At 38.3% G+C, this 22,701-nt stretch overlaps 2 protein-coding genes across 3 annotated transcripts in view; one reads left to right on the top strand and one right to left on the bottom strand.

The window, feature by feature from the left end:
* Nucleotides 1-5,110: 5,110 nt before the first annotated feature.
* LOC119735845 (growth arrest-specific protein 2-like) lies at nt 5,111-19,010 on the top strand. Of its 2 annotated transcripts, none has more exons than XM_038209783.1 (7): nt 5,111-5,217; nt 6,628-6,777; nt 7,295-7,416; nt 8,991-9,132; nt 12,356-12,540; nt 13,478-13,573; nt 14,870-19,010. In XM_038209783.1, exons 2-7 carry the CDS (start codon nt 6,657-6,659, stop codon nt 15,059-15,061), a joined length of 858 nt encoding a protein of 285 aa, XP_038065711.1. In that variant the 5' UTR covers nt 5,111-5,217; nt 6,628-6,656; the 3' UTR covers nt 15,062-19,010. The 2 variants fall into 2 exon arrangements, with proteins under 2 accessions (XP_038065711.1, XP_038065712.1); XM_038209784.1 differs by having other exon boundaries at nt 5,120-5,217; nt 6,579-6,777.
* A 1,563-nt stretch (nt 19,011-20,573) lies between these two features.
* The window catches only part of LOC119735231 (nuclear pore complex protein Nup205-like), a 32,644-nt gene continuing 30,516 nt past the window's right edge, over nt 20,574-22,701 (bottom strand). Inside the window, exon 26 of the mRNA XM_038208936.1 lies at nt 20,574-21,216. Coding sequence (XP_038064864.1) covers nt 21,064-21,216 — 153 coding nt within the window. The 3' untranslated portion in view covers nt 20,574-21,063. The remainder of the gene's footprint in view (nt 21,217-22,701) is intronic.

The raw sequence follows: 22,701 nt of genomic DNA, 5'->3' as shown, positions 1-22,701 counted from the left end.
AACTATTCTAATTTGCTAGCTAGGTAGTTCTAGGAGGAAAAAGACATTAACCCTAACTCCCTAAGGTGATTTAGTAGGAACCTTCCTCATCCTTGCAAATCCCAACACCATTTTGACTCTGTTTATTTGTGGTACGCCTGATCCCACGTAAAGCACAGTCAGTTTACTAGTGCAGTACTCATCCTAACAGAACCCAACAAACCCTGGTGTTGGAGTTTGGCTGGTTGGGGATCATTAGGGTCAAGGAGTGCATCCAGAACTTACAAAATCGCACGTCAGATGTAACAGGGACGGGGACAAAAGAGCACCCCAAATTTATGGAATGACCCAGCAGCTAAATTAAGTTTCTTGAGCCAGTTCTGATGATGAATTGTGTTTTCTTTGTTTATAAATGTTTGAATTTTTGAGTTACTGACTCTATTACAATGGCTGGTCCACTTAAAGTGTGTGCGCGATATATTCATTCAAACTGAAATTCCTGTGTTACTTGATGACAACTATTGTTTCAAGGAATGTTAAGTATTTGTTATTACTGATTTTTTTTTTGTTGCTCAGATAGAATTTGGGATACCATCCCAGACCTGACACCACCAGTTGTCATGTTTGTCAGCAGTCATCCTCAGCTTCTTTTCAGTGTTTTGTATTCCGTGCTTTGTTTGTCCTTCACTGTTTCGTTCCCAGCCTTCCCTGTTCTTTAAAAATTGTGTGTACACCTTTTGCTTGTTAGTGCTGTGTGTCAGTCTTATGGGCAATTCCACGGTTACTCACGTTACATTTTTGATGTACTTTTGAGTTTCCTTGGGCTGTAATTACCTTACTGAAAATGTTTAATAACTGTTATCCCTATGGTAGATAGAGTAGACCTAGACCTACCTAAGCACCAAAGATGACATCCAGAAAAATGTGTTATGTATGATAAAAAAGACGCACAAAATCGGTTACTCACGTTACGAAAATGTAATGTGAGTAACCGTGGAATTGCCCTTATGTATGTTAACTGTCCATGTTCTCTCTTTCTTTGTCCATTTCCTGTCAGCCCAGAGTCTGTCCCTCCCAAAAAGATGATCAATAATAACAAGCAAACAAACTTATCTATAGTCATAACTATTTATAACAATCTTTCACAATTAGGTAATTAAGCCAATGGAGAATATCAGTTTCATTCCTATGATTGATACCGAAACGTCACCGTTAGCAGAGTAGTGATAATAAGGAAGGCACGTACTTCTTGTACATTTGACCTATATTGGCATTTATTGTAGCTAGTTTACAAGGACTTGGCTTCATTTTGCTCAATCATTTTATTATCTTCCAACAATTATTTTTTACCATCCCTAGCTTAGCACCTAATTCCCAGTTTAACTAAACCAAATTTGTCTCCAATTTCATAGATGATTTTTAAAACTTGGGATTTTGGTGAGCACAAACATTTTTTTTGGGGGGGGGGAGAGTTGCTAATGGAATCAAGACATGCTCAAGTTTTTATTAACAAAAGTATCACGTTTGACAAACTTTGGAAAGTACAGGCAGCTACACCCTAGTCAACCATAACTCTATTTAATTTCACACTTTAGGTATTTCATTACCTCACCTTACCAGTCTGCTTCATGCATTTCTGCACCTGCTGCTTGACGTGAGAGTAAGGCCTAGGTCTTGCAGTCTTGAGCAGCAACTGCAGCAACTTCCCCCCACTGACCATCCGATGTCAAGACGAGCGAGGTCTTTGCTGTAGCATGGACCTCCATGTTATCTTTGGTCTTCCAGCAGTCTTTTGTTTTCCGTGGGGTGTATTCCAGTTGTAAAATCTTCTTGGAAGTCTGTTTGTATCCATACGTTTGGACGTGCCAAAACCATTGGAATCTCCTCTTCCTTATCACCTAGTTGAGCTGGGGTTTGTTGGTTTTGGCCTTGATACTCTTTGTTTGTCACATGATGTTTCCAGGAGATCTGAATCATTGATATGAACTGATAATAGTCTCCATTGGCCTAATTACTAATGCCCTAAGTATTCCTATCATATGTTTACTTCCGTGACTATTGTGTTCTAATCCACGTCTTATATCTGTACCTGCAAGTTTTTGCCTCATCTGCAATTATTAAAACAAAATCTTATTTTTAGATTAAACAAAAATTGAAGTGTTTTAATGTTTGCACCACATCTCCGCCAACAATATTGAGCCCTCTGAAAAGATGAGAGATTTATTTGGTAATTTTTTTGAGAGCAATGGTTGAATTACAGCATCTCATTTCTTCGATGAAGGGAAATAACACTGAAAAGTCTTCCTGTTAACGTCATATTTCCTGTACATTGCTGTCCAAGATAAAAAAAAATGAGAGGGTTTAAAAACTCTTGAAAGTCTATTTTCTAGGATCTTGTAAAGCCTGCACCAAGTTTATCGTTTTAGTATTCATGAAGATTCAGGGACTCCGCATATTTTTAAACTTTATTTCTTTATTTTTGTTGTGTATGGTGTCAGTTTAGGATTATTCTTGAAGGGAGTTGATTGAAGATAGTTATAAAAAAAAACTTTTATAAGGGTTTAAGTAAAAGCGTTTTGTACTGTGGCAGAACTTGGAACATTTTGGAGGGTTTCCCTCCTGCACAACAAATGTATTTGGAAAAAAAAAAGGTTTGTTATGATGCATTCAATATAATCAATTGAGAGTTAATGTGACAAGATTAAAGGAAAACCTTAAAACACATGTAATGACATTTCAAGGAATATAAATTGTGAAGACAATAAATCAATATCATCAGTAAATTATTGTTTTATTTAAGTTTCACAAACCTTAGGAATGAATTGAGAAAAAAACTTTGTGTTTAAGCAGGAAACATGAACTTAAAAAGAAATTATTGGAAAAAAAATACTGTAATATGCACGAATAATATGCTTTCTGAATTCTGTGCGATTTGTTCTGGTCGTTAAATTGCAAATTTATTCTACCCCTATAGAATATATTCAAATCATTACAGATGTGCCTTAGCCTTCGGGATGTTTGTATATATACGAAACTGTTGATAATATTTGTTATTTATATTTATATATTCATGCGGAGAAAGACAGGCAATAGGTGAATTCACTTCAGCGCTTGGATTATTAAGATTGGGTTAAATTTACATGTATAAGTTGCTCAGATATTCATATGTCTTCTTTTTTTAAACTGTTGAACAGTCTTCTGAATAAAGTACACTTGTTATTAAATATTAACTTTCATAACTGATTGTGATAGTTTTTGTAACTGTTACTGTATAATTTTTTAATTCTAATAATAATAGTAGGGTTTTTTTGGGAGGGGGGGGGTTGTGCGGTAGTGGTTTTAGTTTTTAAATATATGTTTTGCCGCCCCTTACTACCAGGAAAAAATCCAAGAATTTGCCAAAACACTTTGGAAATATCCAATCAGTTTGGACATTACACTTCATGAATTTCTTAATAAACATTTTTAAACGATAGTTTATTACTATTATTTTGTTGGCGTGCTGGTGGGGGGAGGGAGGGGGGGGGGGCTAGAAAGACGATATATCCGAATGGCGCAATAAGACCAACACCGTGCACAATAAATTCGCGATTGATGAGGGCGCACACAATTTCTACGCGAGCTCATTTGCATCAAAAGTGCCCCCCCCCCCACACACACATACACTTTTATGGAAGAAAGAGACCTGGTCTGGCTAAAAAAAAACCGGTGGAATTGTGCAAATATAGCCGAGGAGCAACTCCCTGGCTTTTTGGGCTATTATCTGAGGTAAGGGGAGACTTGACAAAATTACGGTCGAAAAACGGGTCCTATTTGCCCTAGCCTGCTGTAGGGATGCCATTTGTAAATTTGGCTGCGTTTACCCTTGCTCGATGCCGAAAGGAGCGCGGCTTTACACATCGGTGCCGCGTTTGGGGTCCTGCTTGCCGTACCGTTTGCGCCGTGCATGCTGTACTTCGCCACTCCCATCGTGTATTGAGCGAATCCGTGCTGAAAGGTTTTTTTTTCACCGGACACCCACCCTCCGTAAAATCAAATAGTGTTGAGGGGGGGGGGGGGGGGGGGGGGGGCTGGACACCATCATTTCGTAGACAATTTTCTGGAGATCAAGCATTAGTGAGTTGTGGCTGGGAGTGCCAACTTGGGGGTTTCGTCAGTACGATGGTTATCTCGCTAGTAGTGGGCTTTCAAAAAGAACTTTTCCAAATTGGAAAGACCCCTAGGAAATATCCAATCATTTTTTGGATAGCATACTTCATGAATTAAGTTAATAAACGAGGACATGTTTAAACAAAATTGTATTACTAATATATTTTTGGTGGGGGGGGGGGGGGGTAGAAAGATCCGAATGGCGCACTTGAAGTAGACCAACAACGGGCGCACTCGCGATTGATGAGGGTTCACAAAATTTCTACGCGAGCTCATTTGGCATCAAAAGTGCCCCCACAACTTTTTGTTGAAAAAAAAAAGAGACCGAGGATCAATTGCTTAGCTTTTTGGCTATTATCTGAGGGCAGACTTGACAAAATTACGGTCGAAAAATGGGTCCATTGGCCCTAGAAAATGCCATTTGTAAATTTGGCTGCACGCGTGCTTGGCCATTACCCTTGCCCCATTACTAGCACATTGCCGTAAAAAAATGGTCCTCCAATCATTCTACACAAAACCCCACGCGCCGGGGCTTTTGTGCAGGAACCTCATCAGTCTGACTTCGGCAAAACTGCAAGCCTCATTAAAAAGAATAAGTTAACCGCACCAACGTTTACGAGAATGTGTTCCTGATGATTTTTTTTCATCTCATCTCCTAAATCAGAAATACCATTGATTTGGAAGTCATGAGTCATATTTTTTGTATCACTAATTTAATGAACCACAAAAAAATAAGGAGACAATAGTCAATTGTTTTGGGTATGTTTATCCATTAAAAGGCTTTTAATAAGGAGACAATTGTATTTTTTTAAATATTTTTTTGGGGGTATATTTATAGTGGAAACCATTAAAAGGCTTTTTAAAACTTGGCCGGACAATGTATTAAGATTTTTTGACGATTTTCATCGACGTTGAGGGCGCTACACTGAAAAGAATTATCGTCTAGTACCACTTCAGTCGCCCGCAAAATACAACCGTTCTGTGTTCTAGTTCTCGGGTCCCGCCTCACGAATGACAACAAATAAACGACCACTGTTTGCAACGATCGTGACGAAACAGATTGGAAATCGATGGCATTTTCTTAATTAGGTAGGTTTGTTGATAATGCTGAATGCTTATAATTGAAAAGTTGACTTTATTTTCTTGAATGCGTTCATTGCTTTTCTGAACTGGAGAGTTTAAGAGGAATAATTTGAGAGTGTTTTGGAGGTCGGCCTAGTTCATCTGTCAAGTCCGTCACTGCACTCATGTCCAGCCGTCGTTGTCAGGTTGTGTCAGTCGTGTTGTCACTCACTGGCAAACTTCAAAACTTGGAATGATCACAACATAATGTCGACCGTTTCTGATAATTCGCGTGGAAACAATGTGGTATCCAGACGCCACTTCTTTGGTTGTGTACACAGTCTATGGAGAGTCGAGTGCATTTTCAAAGTAGGCCTATTTTCTGACAAAATTGGAATTTTCTCGGTCCAAGCATTCATGTCTGTTCAACATTTTTGCAACGACTGACCTTCATGGAGAATATATGATGAAGAAAGTGGCGTCAGGATGCAACATTCTTTCCATTCGCGTCCATTTGGCTGCGAGGCATGAATAAATCGGTTTCATCTTGTTTTTGTAAAGATTTCACTGTGGTGATTGTGAGATATTGAGCCTCTCATTTGTAGTTCGATGGTTGTGACTTCTTCTATTTAAAAAAAAAAGTGTTTGAATTAATAGCTGGGAACCGGTTCTGCACTTTTTCTGTTCTTAAGCCGGCAGATCGTATAGGCCTAGTTACAACTAAATACAAGTACCCTCATGCATGTGTATGCAAAATTACAAGTAGTCCTACTGGATTACAAGATATTAAATTGCCATTTGACGTTGAGCGAAGGAGTGGCCTAGTGGATAGCATGCCCGCCTCGCAGACATGCTGCTTGAGTTCGAGTCCCGGCCTCGCCGTTGTTTTTTAAACTTTATTTTTTGTGTCCCAAAAGTAAGAATTCTCTTTTATTATTCAAATTGAATCCTATAATTGCAGATTATTTTGTTTTCTTTTGCTGATTCATTGCTCTGGAGGATTTTCTTTTAAAGGGACATAATGTCATAAAGTCAGAAATTTTCCTTAGGTCTGATTCCTATGTAAGCGAGGGCCCAGAGGAAGACTTGTCACAATAAATTTTTTCAAAAATGTCCTGAAAAATTCTCACTGCACATGTTCAGTACGGCGCTGGTAAAAGAACAAACATAAATGGGACCCGGTTCCTGGTCAAATATATACTGCCTTTAATTTTATTCTACTATTTTGTACATTTATTGTGCAGCACTGTCTTTGCCATATCTATTTATTTTTTTTTATTTGCATTTTAAAGTCGTCAATAATAGAATCCAAAAATGTCCCCACCCCCCTCTCAAAAAATAAAAAAACTCAAATCAAAACCGTTACCTCTGTTGGCTTTCAATGACAGAAGTGTATTTTGACTGAGACGTTTTGGTGGCTGATTTGACCTGCTGCAGATTGAGTGCATGGATTGATTGATATCAAGATGGATGACATGGATGGGTCATCAGAAGGGGATGAGTACTTCCAAGAGATAGCCAGGGGAGCTGAGGAAAGTCTCATACCACTGCAGGAAGACCTGGCCGAATGGCTGACACGGGTACTTGGTGAGCAAAAGACAAAGACATAGGCCAACATAAAGGCAGATAATCACAACCTAACAGATCCATAGGATTTGACTGAATAGCTGACAGGGGTACTTGGGTGAGCAAAGACAAAGACATACATCAAGACAGATAATCACAAACTAACAGATTGATAAGATCTGGCTGAATGGCTGATATTGGTACTAGGTGAGGGAAAACAAAGACACACAGATAGGCAGATAATCACAGACTAACAAATGAATACAATCTGGCTGAATATCTGACACGGGTACTAAGTGAGGGAGAGATGAAGACATACAGATAGGCAGATGATTACAGACCAACAGATCAATCAAATCTGGCTGAATGGCAGACACGGGTACTAGGGGAAAAAACAAACAAGAAGACAGACTAACAGATGGACAGACTAAAGGATTGATAAGATCTGGCAGAATGGCTGAGGACACACAAAGATTTAAAATTTGTCCGTATTGTTGTAAATGTAGTTTAAATTTTGCCAACTATTTTTTTTTCGCAGGGGAGAAAACCACAACCACCGGTTTGATGGACTCAATAGCCAATGGTGTACTTTTATGCAAATTAGCCCAGCTCATTCAGGACAAGGCAGTAGAGTGTCAGCGAGCTGGGAAAGCCATAGGGGTGAGTGAGGTCCCAACATTTGGGACTCTCAAGACTGTGTATGAGAGTCCCAAGACTTAAAGATGTAGTCCATCATTTGTAATTTGTGCATTTTGTTTGTTTGAAGCAACAAAAGTGCTCAAAATCTCAAGAAGGGTACTGAACAACTAACCTAATGAAGTTTCAGCTCAGCTTCAGCTGTATATTCCGAGAAAAACAGCATTCTAGGATCTCAATTTCAAATCAAAAGTTGCTGAATCATGTTTTGAATTGGGCCTGAATTCAGCGTCCGAGACACGTTCTCACTGAGCCGATTGCAGCTACGCGATGTCACGCACTGATCCGACGAGTTATAGCAACTGCGCGTGCGTGTGCATTGTGCCACTGCTTCGGCGCACGCTTCGCCAATAACCCCCCCGAACTACTCATTTAAATTTCCTACGGTGCGTCTTAAGCACCGTTGGAAAGGCCTTCTTTCCTTGATTACTTCAAAATTACAGCTTGCCAGAAAGAATAATTTCACAGGGAGTTTAGTCCCTTTACTATCTTTCAACCAAGTATGTTTTTCAACAATAATTACGCCAGTTACTTTTCGGATAGCTGCAAATGATGGACTATACCTTTAACCCTAACCCTCCAGGGTATGTTTGCTAGAACCCTGCCAAACCTAGCAACATGCAACACTTGACTAAGTGGCAAGCCTGCCAAATGTAGCAAGATCCATTAGGGGAAAAGTCTCAAGGCCACACTGCCTTGGAGTCTGTGGTCACCGTACACAGCAGGATGCAACTGTGGCATTGTTCAGTTGGACTTAGCTGTCATTGTTTCAGAGCTGGCCATTCGTGCACTGGTGTGGGCAGTTAGATGCAACAAAAATGCACCACTTTTTTTCCACCTCATGCACTGTGTTGCATCTGGCAGGGTTAGGGTTTTAAGGTACTGAAAACATTAATATAGACTGGCACATAAAACAACCAGTCCAACAACCCGTTAGTACTGCACCAGTCAACTGTGTCAAAGGAAACATCTGGTACGCGGTCACTATTTCCGCACATCTCTTCTTGGTCTGCCACCAGACCACTGAAGGATCAATCTTTTCAAACAGTTGGACATGTACCAGTCTAGTCTTAGGCTTCAAATTGAAATCACTTGGCCTCACTCTCAGGTGCAACATGTTGAAGAAATGTCTCCTTTAAAAATTGAATTGAGACTTCAAACTTGGCTGCTGAAATACTGAGGACCTTTTCTTTGCCGCATGAAAATTTTGGAGAATTTTGTCAGCTAAAGAGTGAGTAAGTTGGCCTGATTTTTGTTTTGTGCTCAAGGTCCCAGTCTGGGGGTGAGTGCGTACAGTTTGGAAGCAGTTCAGGCTGGTTCCGACTGGTTCTGACTGGTTCTGACTGGTTCCGACCAGTTGAAACAAGTCAGAGTTTATGTATCACCAAAAAATATTCCAATGTGGAATATTATATATATGGAATTCAATGTGTAACACCTGAAATTTAAGCCCAGCTCAACCCATGAGTTGCGTCAAGATTGCTTTCATCCTAGAATGTAAAAAAAACCTACCCACCTTTGTTTTTGGTTTGATACAGAAAATGCCTTCCAAAAAGATCAAGTACCGACAGAATGCTGTCGCCGCGTCCTTCTTTGCCCGAGACAATGTAGCCACTTTTCTGTCCTGGTGCCGAGGTATTGGGCTTGAAGATACGTGCCTATTCGAAACTGAGGGCTTGGGTAAGTTTTAATAAAAATCACGTTATAAAGTCCGGGTATATTGGTGTCTATAGTGTTTGTACAACATATCTTTCCATTGTGACCTGCAGCCTGTTTTCTGTAACTTTTGTATCTGTGTAAAAGGTGCTACCTTCGTGGCGATGTAAACAAATCTTCAAGTAAACCAGAGAAGTTTATTTGATTATATTTCTTAAAGGGAATATACATCATTTGCTTTTGCTGTAATTTTCAGAAATGTATGGAATTGGGGGGTTAGAAATATATAGCAAATATAGTTACACTGACTTTTTTAAGGTTTTGGGTTCGAAAATGCTATAAAAACCAAGAAAAACGATCATTTTCCTGTAGTCTGGTTCCCTGACTCCATATAAGAAGAAACAGAACAGTTTACATAATTTGGGGAATTGTAAGGTCAGGGAACCAGTCTAGCTGGCTCGTACCCGTTCATAGGTTTGTAATCGATTGCAAACAAGTGCGATGGTCAATTGGGGCCAGTATTTGAAAAAAAAAGCCAGTTGTTTCCAACGCTGATCGGCCGATCAGCGTTGGAAATTGATACAAAAATACCACTTTTCTTGAAAATGACAGTATACCAGGTGCCAAGATTTTACAGGATGCTTTACACTGTCATTCACTAACAGTCCAGCAAGGTATTTCAAAATGATTTGGTAGTTTTATTTTTTGATGTTTGCAAATGTTGTATTTTCCCTTTAATTTAAAAAAAAGCTGTATCCTCTCTTGCAAGTGATTTGTCTGTATGAGAAGTTTTGGAATCTGCTACCCATTTTTGAAGACATAAAAAAACCCGAAAATAGTATTTTCAAGGTGGCGGATAAAGCTAGTTGCTTTATGGCTTATGATGATACAAAATGAATAACTGTAAAAGCTCAAGTAATTCTCTTCAGGGTGATTAAACAATTAACTTGAATTGTTTAAGAAAGAGATGAATGGACATTGCATTGTAATAATGCACAGTTTTCATGAAATTGACCGAGAGAAAATTACTATTTTCTAGACTAAACTCTGTAAAATCCAAAATTCTCCCTGCTTTGATCAGTCACCAGCAGCAAGTTAGAAGCGCTATTGCATGATACTAACATCTCAATTTCTCCCTGCTCCACCCAATAAAAGGGGGATTTTTAATTTTTTTTTTTTTTTTTTATAAATATCTTAGGTTAAAAATGTTCAGCTAATGCATGTCCGTATGTCTTTAGAAAGCCTAGGTTATTCACTGTTCTGTCTGGTCGTTAGCCCCTCATTGGGAATTTAATCGCTTCATTCAATTTCCTTGACAGGAAGTCATTGGTTTCCTTTCAGGAAATAGAGCTTTTTTTTTTATTCGGGTACAGGTTGTGAGCTGTAATGTTGATATTCAGTCAGTATAAAATCCCATGGATTTCAACTTGAACTTTAATAGATGTTGTTAATTTGTATCTCTGTTTCTTACAGAGAGGGGTTACCATTGTTTTGTTTTTTTAAACAAGTTGTCGTCTTACAGACTCCCTTTTCCTGAAGAGAAATCTTCAGACTGACTGGATGTTTCTGTACATGTAGCTTGACCAAAAACCTCTTTATTATAAACCTTTCATTACAATTCTTCATTATGTACATGTATGTATGTAAGGCCAAAAAAAAAATATTTGGTCTCTGGTCAGACCAAAGTTCCGGAATTGACGCGGCCACGCGGCTTTTTTTTTTTTTTTTGCTTTTTTTTTTTTTCCCTTCAAGCTTGGATTGTACAGACAAGGTGGGGTACTATTTTGCTTTTTTGGTGTCCTCATGTACATTAGTGTCATCCATAATTTGCCTTGGTGCTTTCGATCATTTGCCTTGGTGCAATTTCTCATTCCTTGGTGCTCTTTGGTAAAAAAAATTGAGGAGGTGCGGAAATAGAGGGCGCTGTTGGAGCTACCGCGGAACATTTTGGAAAAAAAAAAAGATCGATGCGCATGATTAAAATCGACGCGCGCGCTGACCAGAGACCAACTTATTTTTTTTTTTGCCTAACAATTTTTTTTTTTTTAAACAAGTTGTTGTCTTACAGACTCCCTTTTTCTGAAGAGAAATCTTCAGAATGACTGGATGTTTCTGTACATGTAGCGTGACCAAAAACCTCTTTATTATAAACCTTTCATAACAATTTATCATCATGTACGTGTATCAAAGCTCTGAAGAAAATTTCACACTCACCGCTTGTGTCATGTCTTTCTCCGGAAAGCTTGAAAATTAGTTCAGTGCTCAGCAGATTTCAAGGCCCCCCCCCCCACCTTATGGCATCATCCTATAGCCTCATTGCATGAACACAAAATGGTGCTATGTGACCACTTTTGAGAGTCCCAGTGTAGGGATGTGCATCGGAATTGGCTTTCCAAGTACCCGACTGTTGCTGTCAGGGAGCGGTTCCAGATTATGGGATCGTGTACCCATTACCAACTTTACAAATGTACTTAGTAACTTCTCAGACAAAGAGAAAGAAAGGTTTTGAATGTCATTCGTGGGGAATTTTCAAACCGAAAACTAGGCAACATGGGGCATACAAAACATATTTCACATTGATGACGCTCGCGAAAGTTGCAGTTTATACCATATAAAGCTATGCTCTAACTTGGACTTGATCGAATATTTGAATATTCAAAATGCGTTGATCCAAGTTTTACATGTGCCAGCCAAAATTGGCCTCTGATCTGGATTTGTGTGTGCCTGTGTTTGTCAAAAATCGACAAGAACTTATTAAAATGATATAAAGAGCATCCTTTATATCATTATACCTCTGGTTCTTTTCAGAACCATTCTCTTAGTTGAGAAATTATTCGCACATGGTGTTTCCGCAAACCTTTCATTATTTAGTATCTCCACCATGCAAAGCCTCAAATCTTACTTAAAGAGCATCCTGTATGTATCAATTTCTTTTTTTGAGGTAGTGGAATGGCTCATATTTGACAAATCTGAAACAAGAAATTTGAGCCAATATTGCTCACGGAATCTCTCAAATCATGTGTGTAAAATGGCTTTTGACAAAAGTGTGGCATTCGACAAACAATGCATCTTATAAGATGAAAATAATATCATGGAAATTTTTCATCGTCTCCTCACGACCGCTCACATTTTTGTAATATTTGAATCGAAAAACCTACCATTTGGATATTTGATGGATGATCGAATGTTCCAATATTCGGTACATTTGGCATAGCCCTAACTGCTTTGTTCCCACCTTCTCACCCAGTGCTACAGAAAACTCCCCAGAATGTGCTGGTGTGTCTCTACGAGCTAGCAAGGCTGGCAGGAAGATACGGCATCGATCCTCCAGGGCTGGTCAAACTGGAGAAGGAAATTGAGAAAGAGCAGCAGAATCCACGACCAGCCTCAGCAGTCACTAAGAAGAAGGCTGCTAGCTTGCTGGATACTGAGGTGGGTAGATCTTTCTGTTTACCAGGCGGGCTGTCGGTGGGGGTTGCTGTCTTCACTGTACAGGGCAGTGGGTCACTCTGTAAACTCTTCTAACTGCGTTTACTTGCTAGTAGTCTTCTTGGTATATGAATAGCCTGCCCATTTGACTTGTCAGAGAGTGCCGACCACTTTTTCAACATTACAGCTCTGGAGTGTTTTTTGTGTGTGAAGGCCCAGTGGTCATTGAATCCTGCAAACTATACCCAATCATTGGGAGTGCATTTCATGCGGCACCTCACTCGTCACTTGTTGTTGGCATGACTGTGAGCTGGATGGGAACTTCCGGTGTAATCAGATGACCGTTATTCACTTTGAAAAAAAATTAGGATAACCGGATTTTGAAATCTCTGATTTCTCCCACCACGAGTGTAGTTGCATTCCTATGGCCTTGGTTTAAATAGGGTCTATCTAGTCCATACAAAAATTACACCAACCTTTTTCACGCCGTTTTGACTTTAACCCATTCGCTGTACTGCCCCTAACCGCCCCGCCTGTTACACCTTGTAATGCCCAAAACCGCAAGAGCATTCTATGGTTTTATTGATTCATACTTGGCGTTGTTTTAACTCATGACAAATACAAAAGCTTTTCGATTCAGGTGAATGGCGACACCATAACCTTGATGTTTATTTGGTATTTTGTCAACATTGAATTTGTCCTTAGTTTGCATAAAGGGTGTCAATTACAAGTAGAGGCTTATAATGACTAGTTATAAATCAGATTTTGCTCCTTATTTCATAAAAAAAAAGTTTATTTTATATATCTCGGAATAAAATCCTCGGATATGTATTGCTCATACACTTACAATTCTATATTCCATATTTGTTTGTGTTTGAATAGAAATATAACGGAACTGAATTGAATTTCAAAGTGTTTGAAACCTTTTTATCTGTTTTAGGTGATGAATGTCGCAAAGCAATGTGATTTTGGTTTAGACATCAGAAGGGTGTCTGAAGGAAGGTATAACATCGGTGGCAAGATGGTCTTCATTAGGGTGAGTTTGAATAATTGATGTCTGGCTGTGCTTCTCTCACCCTATCTTGAATCCTTCAAATCAGGGGCGTCACTAGGGGTTTGAGAGGTCTCAGGGATGTTCCCCTGTTATTCAAGTTTTGTCGGCAAAGTCATCAATGTCCTGTTGGCAAATTGTGTGTCTGTCGGCACATAAGGTGCAATGAAAAGCGCCACCTATTGTCCAATTGTGTCCATTCCTGACCGCTTTGAGCTGCACCCCCCATCAGTCAGATGGTGTCAGTTAACCAATTCATACCGGGAATATTTTGACAAGAATGGAACGAGGCGTGGAATTACGTTTCACTCGACCTCAATGCCATCACCCTCGGGCAGCAGTCATATTTCCGGCCTCGCTTGCTGCGAGCAGGTCGCTGACGGATATTTCCAGCCTCGCTTGTTGCGTGTTTATCCGTCATCCGTTCCGAATACCACAAAACCTTTGCGTGTATACACGTCATTTGGCGCAAACTGGTTGACGACTTTGATGAAAGACACGTTTCTTGTGAATTTGACACTTTGTTTTCAGCCATAACATTCAAATTTCTGCACTCTAGATGGAAGAGAGCCATTAACTTTCACCAGTGATATTTTTTTTAAGTTTCAGCATCATCAAGTTTGACTGAAAGATTCAAATGTTAGTATACAAATATTGAATGCTTCAAGTGGTGTAGTAAAACTAGCCTCCCGAGGTGATCCATGGACCATTCTATTTTCCCGAGGCAAAGCCGAGGGAAAATAGAATGCTCCATGGATCACCGAGGGAGGCTAGTTTTACTTCACCACGAGATAAAGCATTCAATATTTGTTTTATAACACTTCACCCACAGATTCTGCTTGGTTTTAATATTTTAAATTATTCAAATTTGAACACAGTTGAAATAAACTTCAATTTCAATACAAAATTGGTGGAAAACATGTTTCTCTCTTCCAAACTACCCCTTCACAAAATGTTTGAACCCAAGTCTGCGGCGCGCTCTCTTTGGAACAATACGCTCTACGCGCAACGCGCACACCAGCATCCATTTGCACACAAATACCGCGCCGTGGAAATAGTACTTTGGTTGCTAATGGTATAGTACTTTGGTTGCTACGGGTATAGTACTTTTGGTCGTGCACAGAAAGATAGCAAAATTAGAATGTAACATGTGACTCGCGCTCGACCAATCAAGACACAGAATCTTTGGGTGAGGTGTTATAATCTCAAATATAAAGATAGTTAAGTGCATATCATATCATGGCCTTATATTTTGGACTATGTTTCCTTTTTCTTGGCCAGATGTTACGAGGGCGTCACGTGATGGTGCGGGTGGGCGGGGGCTGGGATACCTTGGAACACTTCCTGCAACGACATGAGGCTTCCAAGATCACCAGGGTCAGTCGGGGGAGCATCACCACCGAGTCGGGGGAAGCTGTGCCTGATGACTTCTTTGTTGTCGAAGCCAAGTACAAGAGTGATGGGAGAAGCTGATGGGAGAGGTAGGGTAACTCTAAGGGGGAAAATGGGGTTGGGGTTGGAATCAATCGAACTCTGATCAGCAGATTCTAAGATTTTTTTTTTTAAATGTGAAGCTTCTCAACCAAAACAAGATGTCTTAATCACATCAATGCTCAGGTGACGAAATAATGCTTTCAAGCTAATAAATAGGCAATGTGCTGCCAGAGGTGTTTTTTTTAAATTTTTGTTTTTAAAAATAATCTCGAAATGTGTATTCCGAGCCCAAGAGTTGCAAGCAGGCATTTTTCATCTGATGTTGCAGCTGTGTTTATTTTTTAACTAAAAAATTTAAGCACTATAAACAAGGCCGCAGACTTCATGTTAGATATCCAGGCCACTAAAATGTAATTTTGGCTTTAAACTAAAAACCAAGCTAAACTTGGCTTTATAAATATTAAGATAATATTAAGAGCAAAGTTCAGAGAGACGAGAACTAAACATGGTCCTGCAAAAATATTTGCAAAAGCTGTATATGAAAAAAAAAGCTCTAGCTACAAAAAAATCAAACGTAATAAACATCAGTCTAAGGCCCTCTTTGCAAGAAAATGTATCGAGTTCCAATTATTAAATCTTAAAAATGTACTTCCATTTAACCTTATAAAATATGCAAATTGAAGCATGTATATTAAAAATTACAAATTACAGACTGCCTTGATTTGGACCATAAAATGGTCGGCATAAAAAAAAAAAGTTGTCATAAATTGTTTATTCCAAGCTAAATTCTGCATACTTCCAAAACTTTTTTAACAATTTAATAACAGGACAAAGTTGGAATATTTTACAAACACCAGTTTGCCTACATTTTCATCTTGAGTATCTTTTTTGTAGGTAATGTGTGATTTGTGAAAAGGGGCAATTTGGTCGTCTACTTGTCACCAATAATTGGGAATTTTGAGTCCGTATTTTTAGTGGTGTGATCCATACAATGTTATGTCATAAACATACATGTTTTTAGTTATTTCAAGTACAAAGTTTTAACTATGATTCCCTAAGTTGACTGGAAATAACAGTCAATGCAGTTTTCCATTCCAGTTTAACCATTTTTGAATTTCTTTTTAAACATTTAAAGAAAAAAATAAGAGTTGTTTTATTTCTGGTGAAGAGTTCTTGAAATTATTTATTATTTATTTAATAGAAACACATGTATTCTCTTGAAAAGTCGGATTATTAACCACTAATTTTTACAAATTTTATATTGATGTTTCTTGTTTTGGAGTATTCAAATTGAGAAAAAGTCTAAATCATTTAAGAGTATGTAAAACTTTTATGTTGAACTTTTTATTTGAAAACAAAAGCAAATAATGACTTTTAGTTGTTTTGGAAAACAAAAGCAAATAATGTGGACGTATTTATCTCATTTCCGTCCAGTTAACGCACACCGAGGAACCCACCCACTTTGTCCACTACATTCCATATCCTACTTGCTAAAGACTTTGTGCTCTATAAGTTTAACATGTGTAAAAAATTATCAATGCAGTCTGCTCCTAGCATGCTTAGAGAAGTGATTATCTTTCCTTAAGTCTCTGAACTAAAAGTTAGAATTTTGTTGACAACTGAGACACAGTATTTAGTCAGTATTCACCATTTTAGAAAGTTTTCGTTTCCTTTCTTACTAAAGAGCTCTTTTTATTCATTTTCAGACATACCAATTTTTAATTTTGTGGTTTTTTTTTAATATATCAGAAATAGTTCTTGCCATGTACAGGGTGTCCCAAGAAAAACCGAACCCTCAAAGCGCCCTCTTTTTCACAGCTTTAAAACACATACATCTCAAATATCGATACATATTTGGAGACTATAGTTCGTTAGCTTTTCAACAATGAGAAATTCTTTCCATTCGGGTAAATTATATAACCAATTAGTCATAGCCAATTCAAAAAGGTGCCCATTTTCCATGTTGTCCATGATCTTGTTAGGAATGTAATGGATTTGGGGTGACGGTAGTTTTGCTTTCTTTAATTTTTTAATCTTTCTTTCTATATTTGGTTCTTTTTTATTTTTCACTTCTTGCAACAAGTCCTGAAAAAACTATTTGGTTAACGTCTTAGATGTTTACTGTTCTGCTCTGCCCTCTACTTGCCTCTTTCAGTCGGATGCAAGTTTCGGCCGGTGTTCTTATTGCAGCAGTCAAATATCAGACACTTGTGGGCAAAAAGGAAACAGCGGCACTTGTTTTCAATTGGCCATTACTCAATAAATATTTACCTGATTGGAAAGATTTTGTCATTGTTGAAAAGCTGATGAACTATTCTCTCCAAATATGTATTGATATTTGCGATGTATTTTTTTAAAAGCTGTAAAAAAAAAAAGGCGCTTTGATTTTTTTGTTTACACCTTGTAGTTAACCTTTATGGTATAACAGTCGATTCTTTTGGTGTACTGCTCTCTTTTTTAGACAATGAACAAAACATCACTGTTATTGTGCCCGTGCAACTTGTACATGAGCATGGTACCAGCAAGGTAATGGCTTTAAATACACTGATCCATAAAAACCCTGCCCCATGGTGATTTTTGACCTTTTACAGCCGTTATTAATGTCCGATGTGCATGCATGTGCGTATCATGCATGTGACTGCAACAGGCAGTTTTGTTTCCCATGTGCTCGGTGCACCGGGTATAATAGATCAGTCTGTGATGGTATACAAATAATGGATGGTTTATGAGTGCAATGGTAAGAATAATTTCATGAGTTGACAGATTCGCCTCGTGAAATGGAACATTCCATCTGTCATCAAAAGAAATTATTCTTTTTGTGGTGCAGCCGCGCCTTGTGTTGGGTTGGATAAGTCAATGCCACGTGATCAACGACTTACCAATCAGCGATGACTGGTATTTATTCAGGTGTTGTGTAATTCTAAATGGACATCAAAATTCCGAAAGACCTTTTTCTGACATAGTGAATTTTGTTCACAGCATCATAAATTTCTGGCTTAATTTTGGCAGTAAAAATCTGAAATCAACTTGTTTTACTTTTATTCTGTTGTAAATTTGTTTCCTGTTATTTACATATCTGTTGTTGTGTGTGTAATCTGCTATGATATTCCATATGGTGTATATGATCGTTAACCTTTGATTTGTATTCGCAGTAATTGTATTCAGTATAATTTGATTGCTAAATATATATGATTTGAACGTGAATTACAGAATTGTTTGTATATTTTAGGTTGTATTCAGATGCTTTTTAGCTCGAGAGTTTTATCCCATCTGTGTTCTGTTGATATTCTTGTGTAAATGTTGTGTTATCAATTCATGTGATTTATATTTTACCAGTGTGATATTCATTGCCGATTTGAATTTGAATTGTTTAACTTCTATAGACTCAATTTTGTGGCGTCACACTAAATGCATATGTCTACATGTACATGTACAGTCGACTCTCGTTAATACAAACACTGTTAATACAAATTCTGGTTATCGCAACCATAAAGCCTTGGTCCCAACTGTGCGTTTATGTGCACAATAGATGGGATCGGCACTCCACTCAATACAAAATGCTGACATGAACATTTTAGCTAGGTCCGGCCGAGTTTGTACTAACAAGATTTGACTGTATATTACTTTTGGTGTGCTGCATTACTGCTCAGTTTGATGCAACTATGAAGACTCCACTATTGTGAAATTTAGTTCTGTGGGGCCGTCAGATAATCTCAGAATAAGAGTGACGTTTCAAAGAGGTGATTTATTGATAATTTTATTCTGTTGGCATTTTTACTCACTATGAGCCTTCCTACCCACTCTGAGTTTCCGGATTCTCAAGCTAGTTTATATTGGGCATTTTAAACTTTTCATTCTGCCAAATATTTATATACCTTGCACACATAAGTTGAATTGAGTCAGTCTATTTTTGAGGTGCATGTATTTGCTATAAACTAAGCGACTTGTGTTCAAGACAGTTTTAATTAAAGAAATGACTTGCAAGTCACTCCGGTATTTAGTTTTGTGTCCTTTTTTTAATGGTACGTACATGATATGCATTGTACTTGCGTCTAGTATGTCTCTAGATGCAGTTCTGACCAACTACAAAGCGTCCAATTTTGATTGAGTACATATTTGAAAAGTAAGATTAACTGTTTAAGTATTTTTTTCTTGTGTATGAAGGAATAATATCTGGGGTGTGGCCATACTATGCTTACATCAAGAACTTGAAAAAAAAAGACATCAAAATTTAAATATCTTTCAGTTTTAACCAAAAGAGCAAGAGGTTAGCCTTGGAAAAACAAAATTATAAATATGTCAAATACATGAACAATATCTGTTCAATATATAACTTCCATCATAAAAACATAGAAAGATTTGAGGGCTTCATAGCAATTAAAACAAACACAGCATTAACAACAAATGAAAATTAGCAATACAAAGCACACATTATGGTTTATATGACAAGATTTAATCCAAATATTTAGCATACAAATCAACAGCTTTTAGCTGTATATTTACTGAGTACACTGTTAAACCAAAGACAAATAAAACCATTCAATACTTTGTTTCCTTTAAATTTTCAAAGCACTTCTTTCACCTAATTGTATGTACGAGGCAACTACAAAAAACAAGTCTGTACAATTAACCTATCGCAGTTGAATCGTGTCAACGCAGCTTGTGAAATATTGTCCAATTACATGATATACAAATGGATGCGGAACGCACAAAATCTGAGACAAACAAAACTTTAAGTACAAACTTCCATAGGGTTGTCTAAGGGGCGTGGCCAACCCGCAAACGGCGATAGGTCAATTCCTGGGAACCTAACTCGAAGGCTAAGTGCATTATTCTGTTGATAAAATAGAGGGTTACCAGCTAAACTGCTGCACAATTGTATATTACTACTTTGGCTGGTGAAAACCTAGAAGGCACTTTTTCAAACAAGGAATTAAGAGAAGTCTGCTTTAGATGGAAAAGTCGTTTAGGAATGATAAAAAAAAACCTTGACTCTAATTTGATCAAAACTAAAGAGGGGCCCTACACTACACAACCGCCGCCATTCTTTTGGCAAAGTCAGTACAATACTGTATATCCACAGTGTTTCCTAAAAGAGGCAAGTTTTGTTCTATTCCATTGGAGACATTTTACAAAGGAAGAACATACATAAATCAAGTCCGTGCAGTATAAAATACATACATGTACCCGACTACTTTTTTTATGTCATTTAAGTCTAACAACCCCGGCCAAGTTTCAAGTAGCTGCAGTGCAGGAAATAACTGTTTTGTGATTTTTATGACCTAAACAAAAATCGGCTAGGGAACCAGTCGCATGTAACGTTTGTTATGTGACATTTCGGTTGGTGACCCGTGTTTGTTTTTTAATACAAGCCAATTTTTTTTTCTGTGCTAAGCCAATTTGTTTCTTAGGCCGGTTCTAGACGCCTTGCTACTGCCGTGCCAAAACTCAATTAATTTGACTTTTCAAAATTTGGCACGGCGATAGCAGGGCGTTTAGAACCATTTGGCTCGGCAAATTGAGTTCGGCACAGCACCATCCTTTAGGGCGTGGCACTGTTTTAAACGCCTTGCCATTGCCCTGCTGAATTCAATTCAATTCGAAGTTAGGGCAAACATTTTAGGAATGCGCATGCTCACAATACCCTCTCTGGCGTCCACATCACGGGGAGTGAACTTAGCGCAAATATTTTGATCGCGCTGAAGTTCATTGAACTGCTTGAGCTGCTTTTACCTAGCCCATTACTCCAGTTGCATTAAGGTTTGACTATTACATTTGGCGTTTAGAGCAACTGCCGTGCTGTAGATGAGCTATCGCAGCACTCATTTCAATTAAGTTTTGTGCGGCAGAAGCACGGCGTATAGGACGGGCCTTAGGAACTTACAACAAGAGTCTCAGAGGGTGTAATAATGGTTGGTGTAATAATGGTTGCGCAAAATGTTAACCCATGCCTATCCAAGCGAAACAAAACTATTGCCCTCTAACTCCGCCTCAACGCATGAGGTCTATGCAGCGATCCAGGGTATGTAGAATGTTTCCTATCAGTGAGTTCCTAACGTCAGGAGTCGTTTGATGCGTCGGACCAGCACCGAGATGAAAGTGTAGCGGGACTGGCCACGAATGAACTGGGACTCGATGTCTCTGGTTCTCTTGAGTAGCATGTCACTCAGGCAGCTGTTGGCATCCACGCGAAGCTGATGGAGAGAAAGGGGGAAAAAGGAGAACTTGGCCAGTTTATATTGGGTTTTGCTCTTCGCTGATGTATTTTTTATATAACACTGTATACTCAGTGTTGCCCAAGGGCTTGCGAGAAAAAATTCACCAGCTTATACGGGTGGGATTCGAACCCATGACCTCCTGCTTACTAGTGTGTTGTGTAATGCACGTTAAAGAACCCAGTAACACTTATCGCCAAGAGAAGGGGTTTGCCCCGGTGTTTCTGGCAGTGGCTGCTTAATGCGCCGCAGCACTTTGTAAACCATTATAAAGGTGCTACATAATGGTTCTCATATTTCTCATGTACTTCATTTACCTGTCTCTAATAATAGACATAATTTCCAGCGCCTTGAGTACCTAAATGTTGGTAGATACGTGCGCTATATAAGACTTTGGTATTATTATTACTAGTGTAGATGTCTTACCACTCGACCACCTAACTTGCTGGTTGGCCAGTAAGTCTGTTCTAGCTGCAGCTGGTACCACAAACAAAACATTTTCTAAGTTGTTTGGAATCACTAAGTATCACTAAATATTCAGATCCGCCAAACTGAAGGGTATAGAAAGCAAAATACCAAAAACAAAAGATATTTCTTAAACACGAAACTATGCTTTCAATTAGCAGATCTTGGGGCTGTTTATTCCCATCCCCATGCTTAGGTGTTCAATGTATATGCTCATGTAGTCATTGCAAGCTGTTTATTTTAACCTTCCAAATGAAAATCTGTCAAGGAACATGAACATGGCAAGGTCCTCAAGCAGGCCCTTCTTCAGTCAATTAAAATGTACCTGTATACTGTAGCTTTTTTAAATTTTAGTTTCAAGGCCCTAGTTTTCCAGAAAATATCTAACTTATAATACAGGGATTTGCGCTTTACTGATATATTTTTTTAAGCACAAAATGCACAGTGCTGGCTGAAAGTGTCCTTGGTTTTCTTTCTTTTGGCAAGCTCCTGGACTTGGGTATACAGTGCTATAAATTTAGGTTGGTTAACAGCAAAGTCTAAATCCTGTCAACATGAAAATCCTTAGAACAAGACATTTTCTTGTACACTGGAGTTAAAAAAACAAATCCATGGCCAAATGCAAAACCAAAGTTCTTTTCAGAACCACACATACTCACAAAAGAGATTTATTCACATGGTGCTACCACAAACTTATCTTGTCTTAGAACCAAATATCAAAAACAAATTTAAGTAAATGATTGATGTATGCACCTACAAACATACATTTCTTCCCTTTCAAATGTATTATAAGCGCATTCACCAAAAAATATTGTCTCTAACTACATGAGAAAACGCATTTCTTCCTGAAATCCCCTCTGATGTAATAACATCCATGTTCCCAATTTTACTAGGTTTTACTCAACAACCAGACAGAATCACACATTAAAACTTGCTGTTAAAGGTAGAGTGCATTATTTGTCATTTCTGCATTTTTGAAGCATGTTTGAAGCAACAAAA

The sequence above is a fragment of the Patiria miniata genome, unplaced genomic scaffold (genome assembly GCF_015706575.1).
Source record: "Patiria miniata isolate m_02_andy unplaced genomic scaffold, ASM1570657v1 HiC_scaffold_29, whole genome shotgun sequence".
In the NCBI taxonomy this organism is placed as follows: domain Eukaryota; kingdom Metazoa; phylum Echinodermata; class Asteroidea; order Valvatida; family Asterinidae; genus Patiria; species Patiria miniata.
The sequence above is the reverse complement of the archived record's forward strand: the minus strand, read 5'-3'. Positions and strand labels throughout refer to the sequence as shown.

Bases quoted from the DNA above. Each gene is read 5' to 3' on its own strand.
- LOC119735845 (XM_038209783.1), top strand. From the start codon at position 6,657: ATGGATGACATGGATGGGTCATCAGAAGGGGATGAGTACTTCCAAGAG. The intron at 12,541-13,477 runs GTGGGTAGATCT...TATCTGTTTTAG, and splicing joins CTAGCTTGCTGGATACTGAG to GTGATGAATGTCGCAAAGCA. The intron at 13,574-14,869 runs GTGAGTTTGAAT...TTTCTTGGCCAG, and splicing joins GCAAGATGGTCTTCATTAGG to ATGTTACGAGGGCGTCACGT.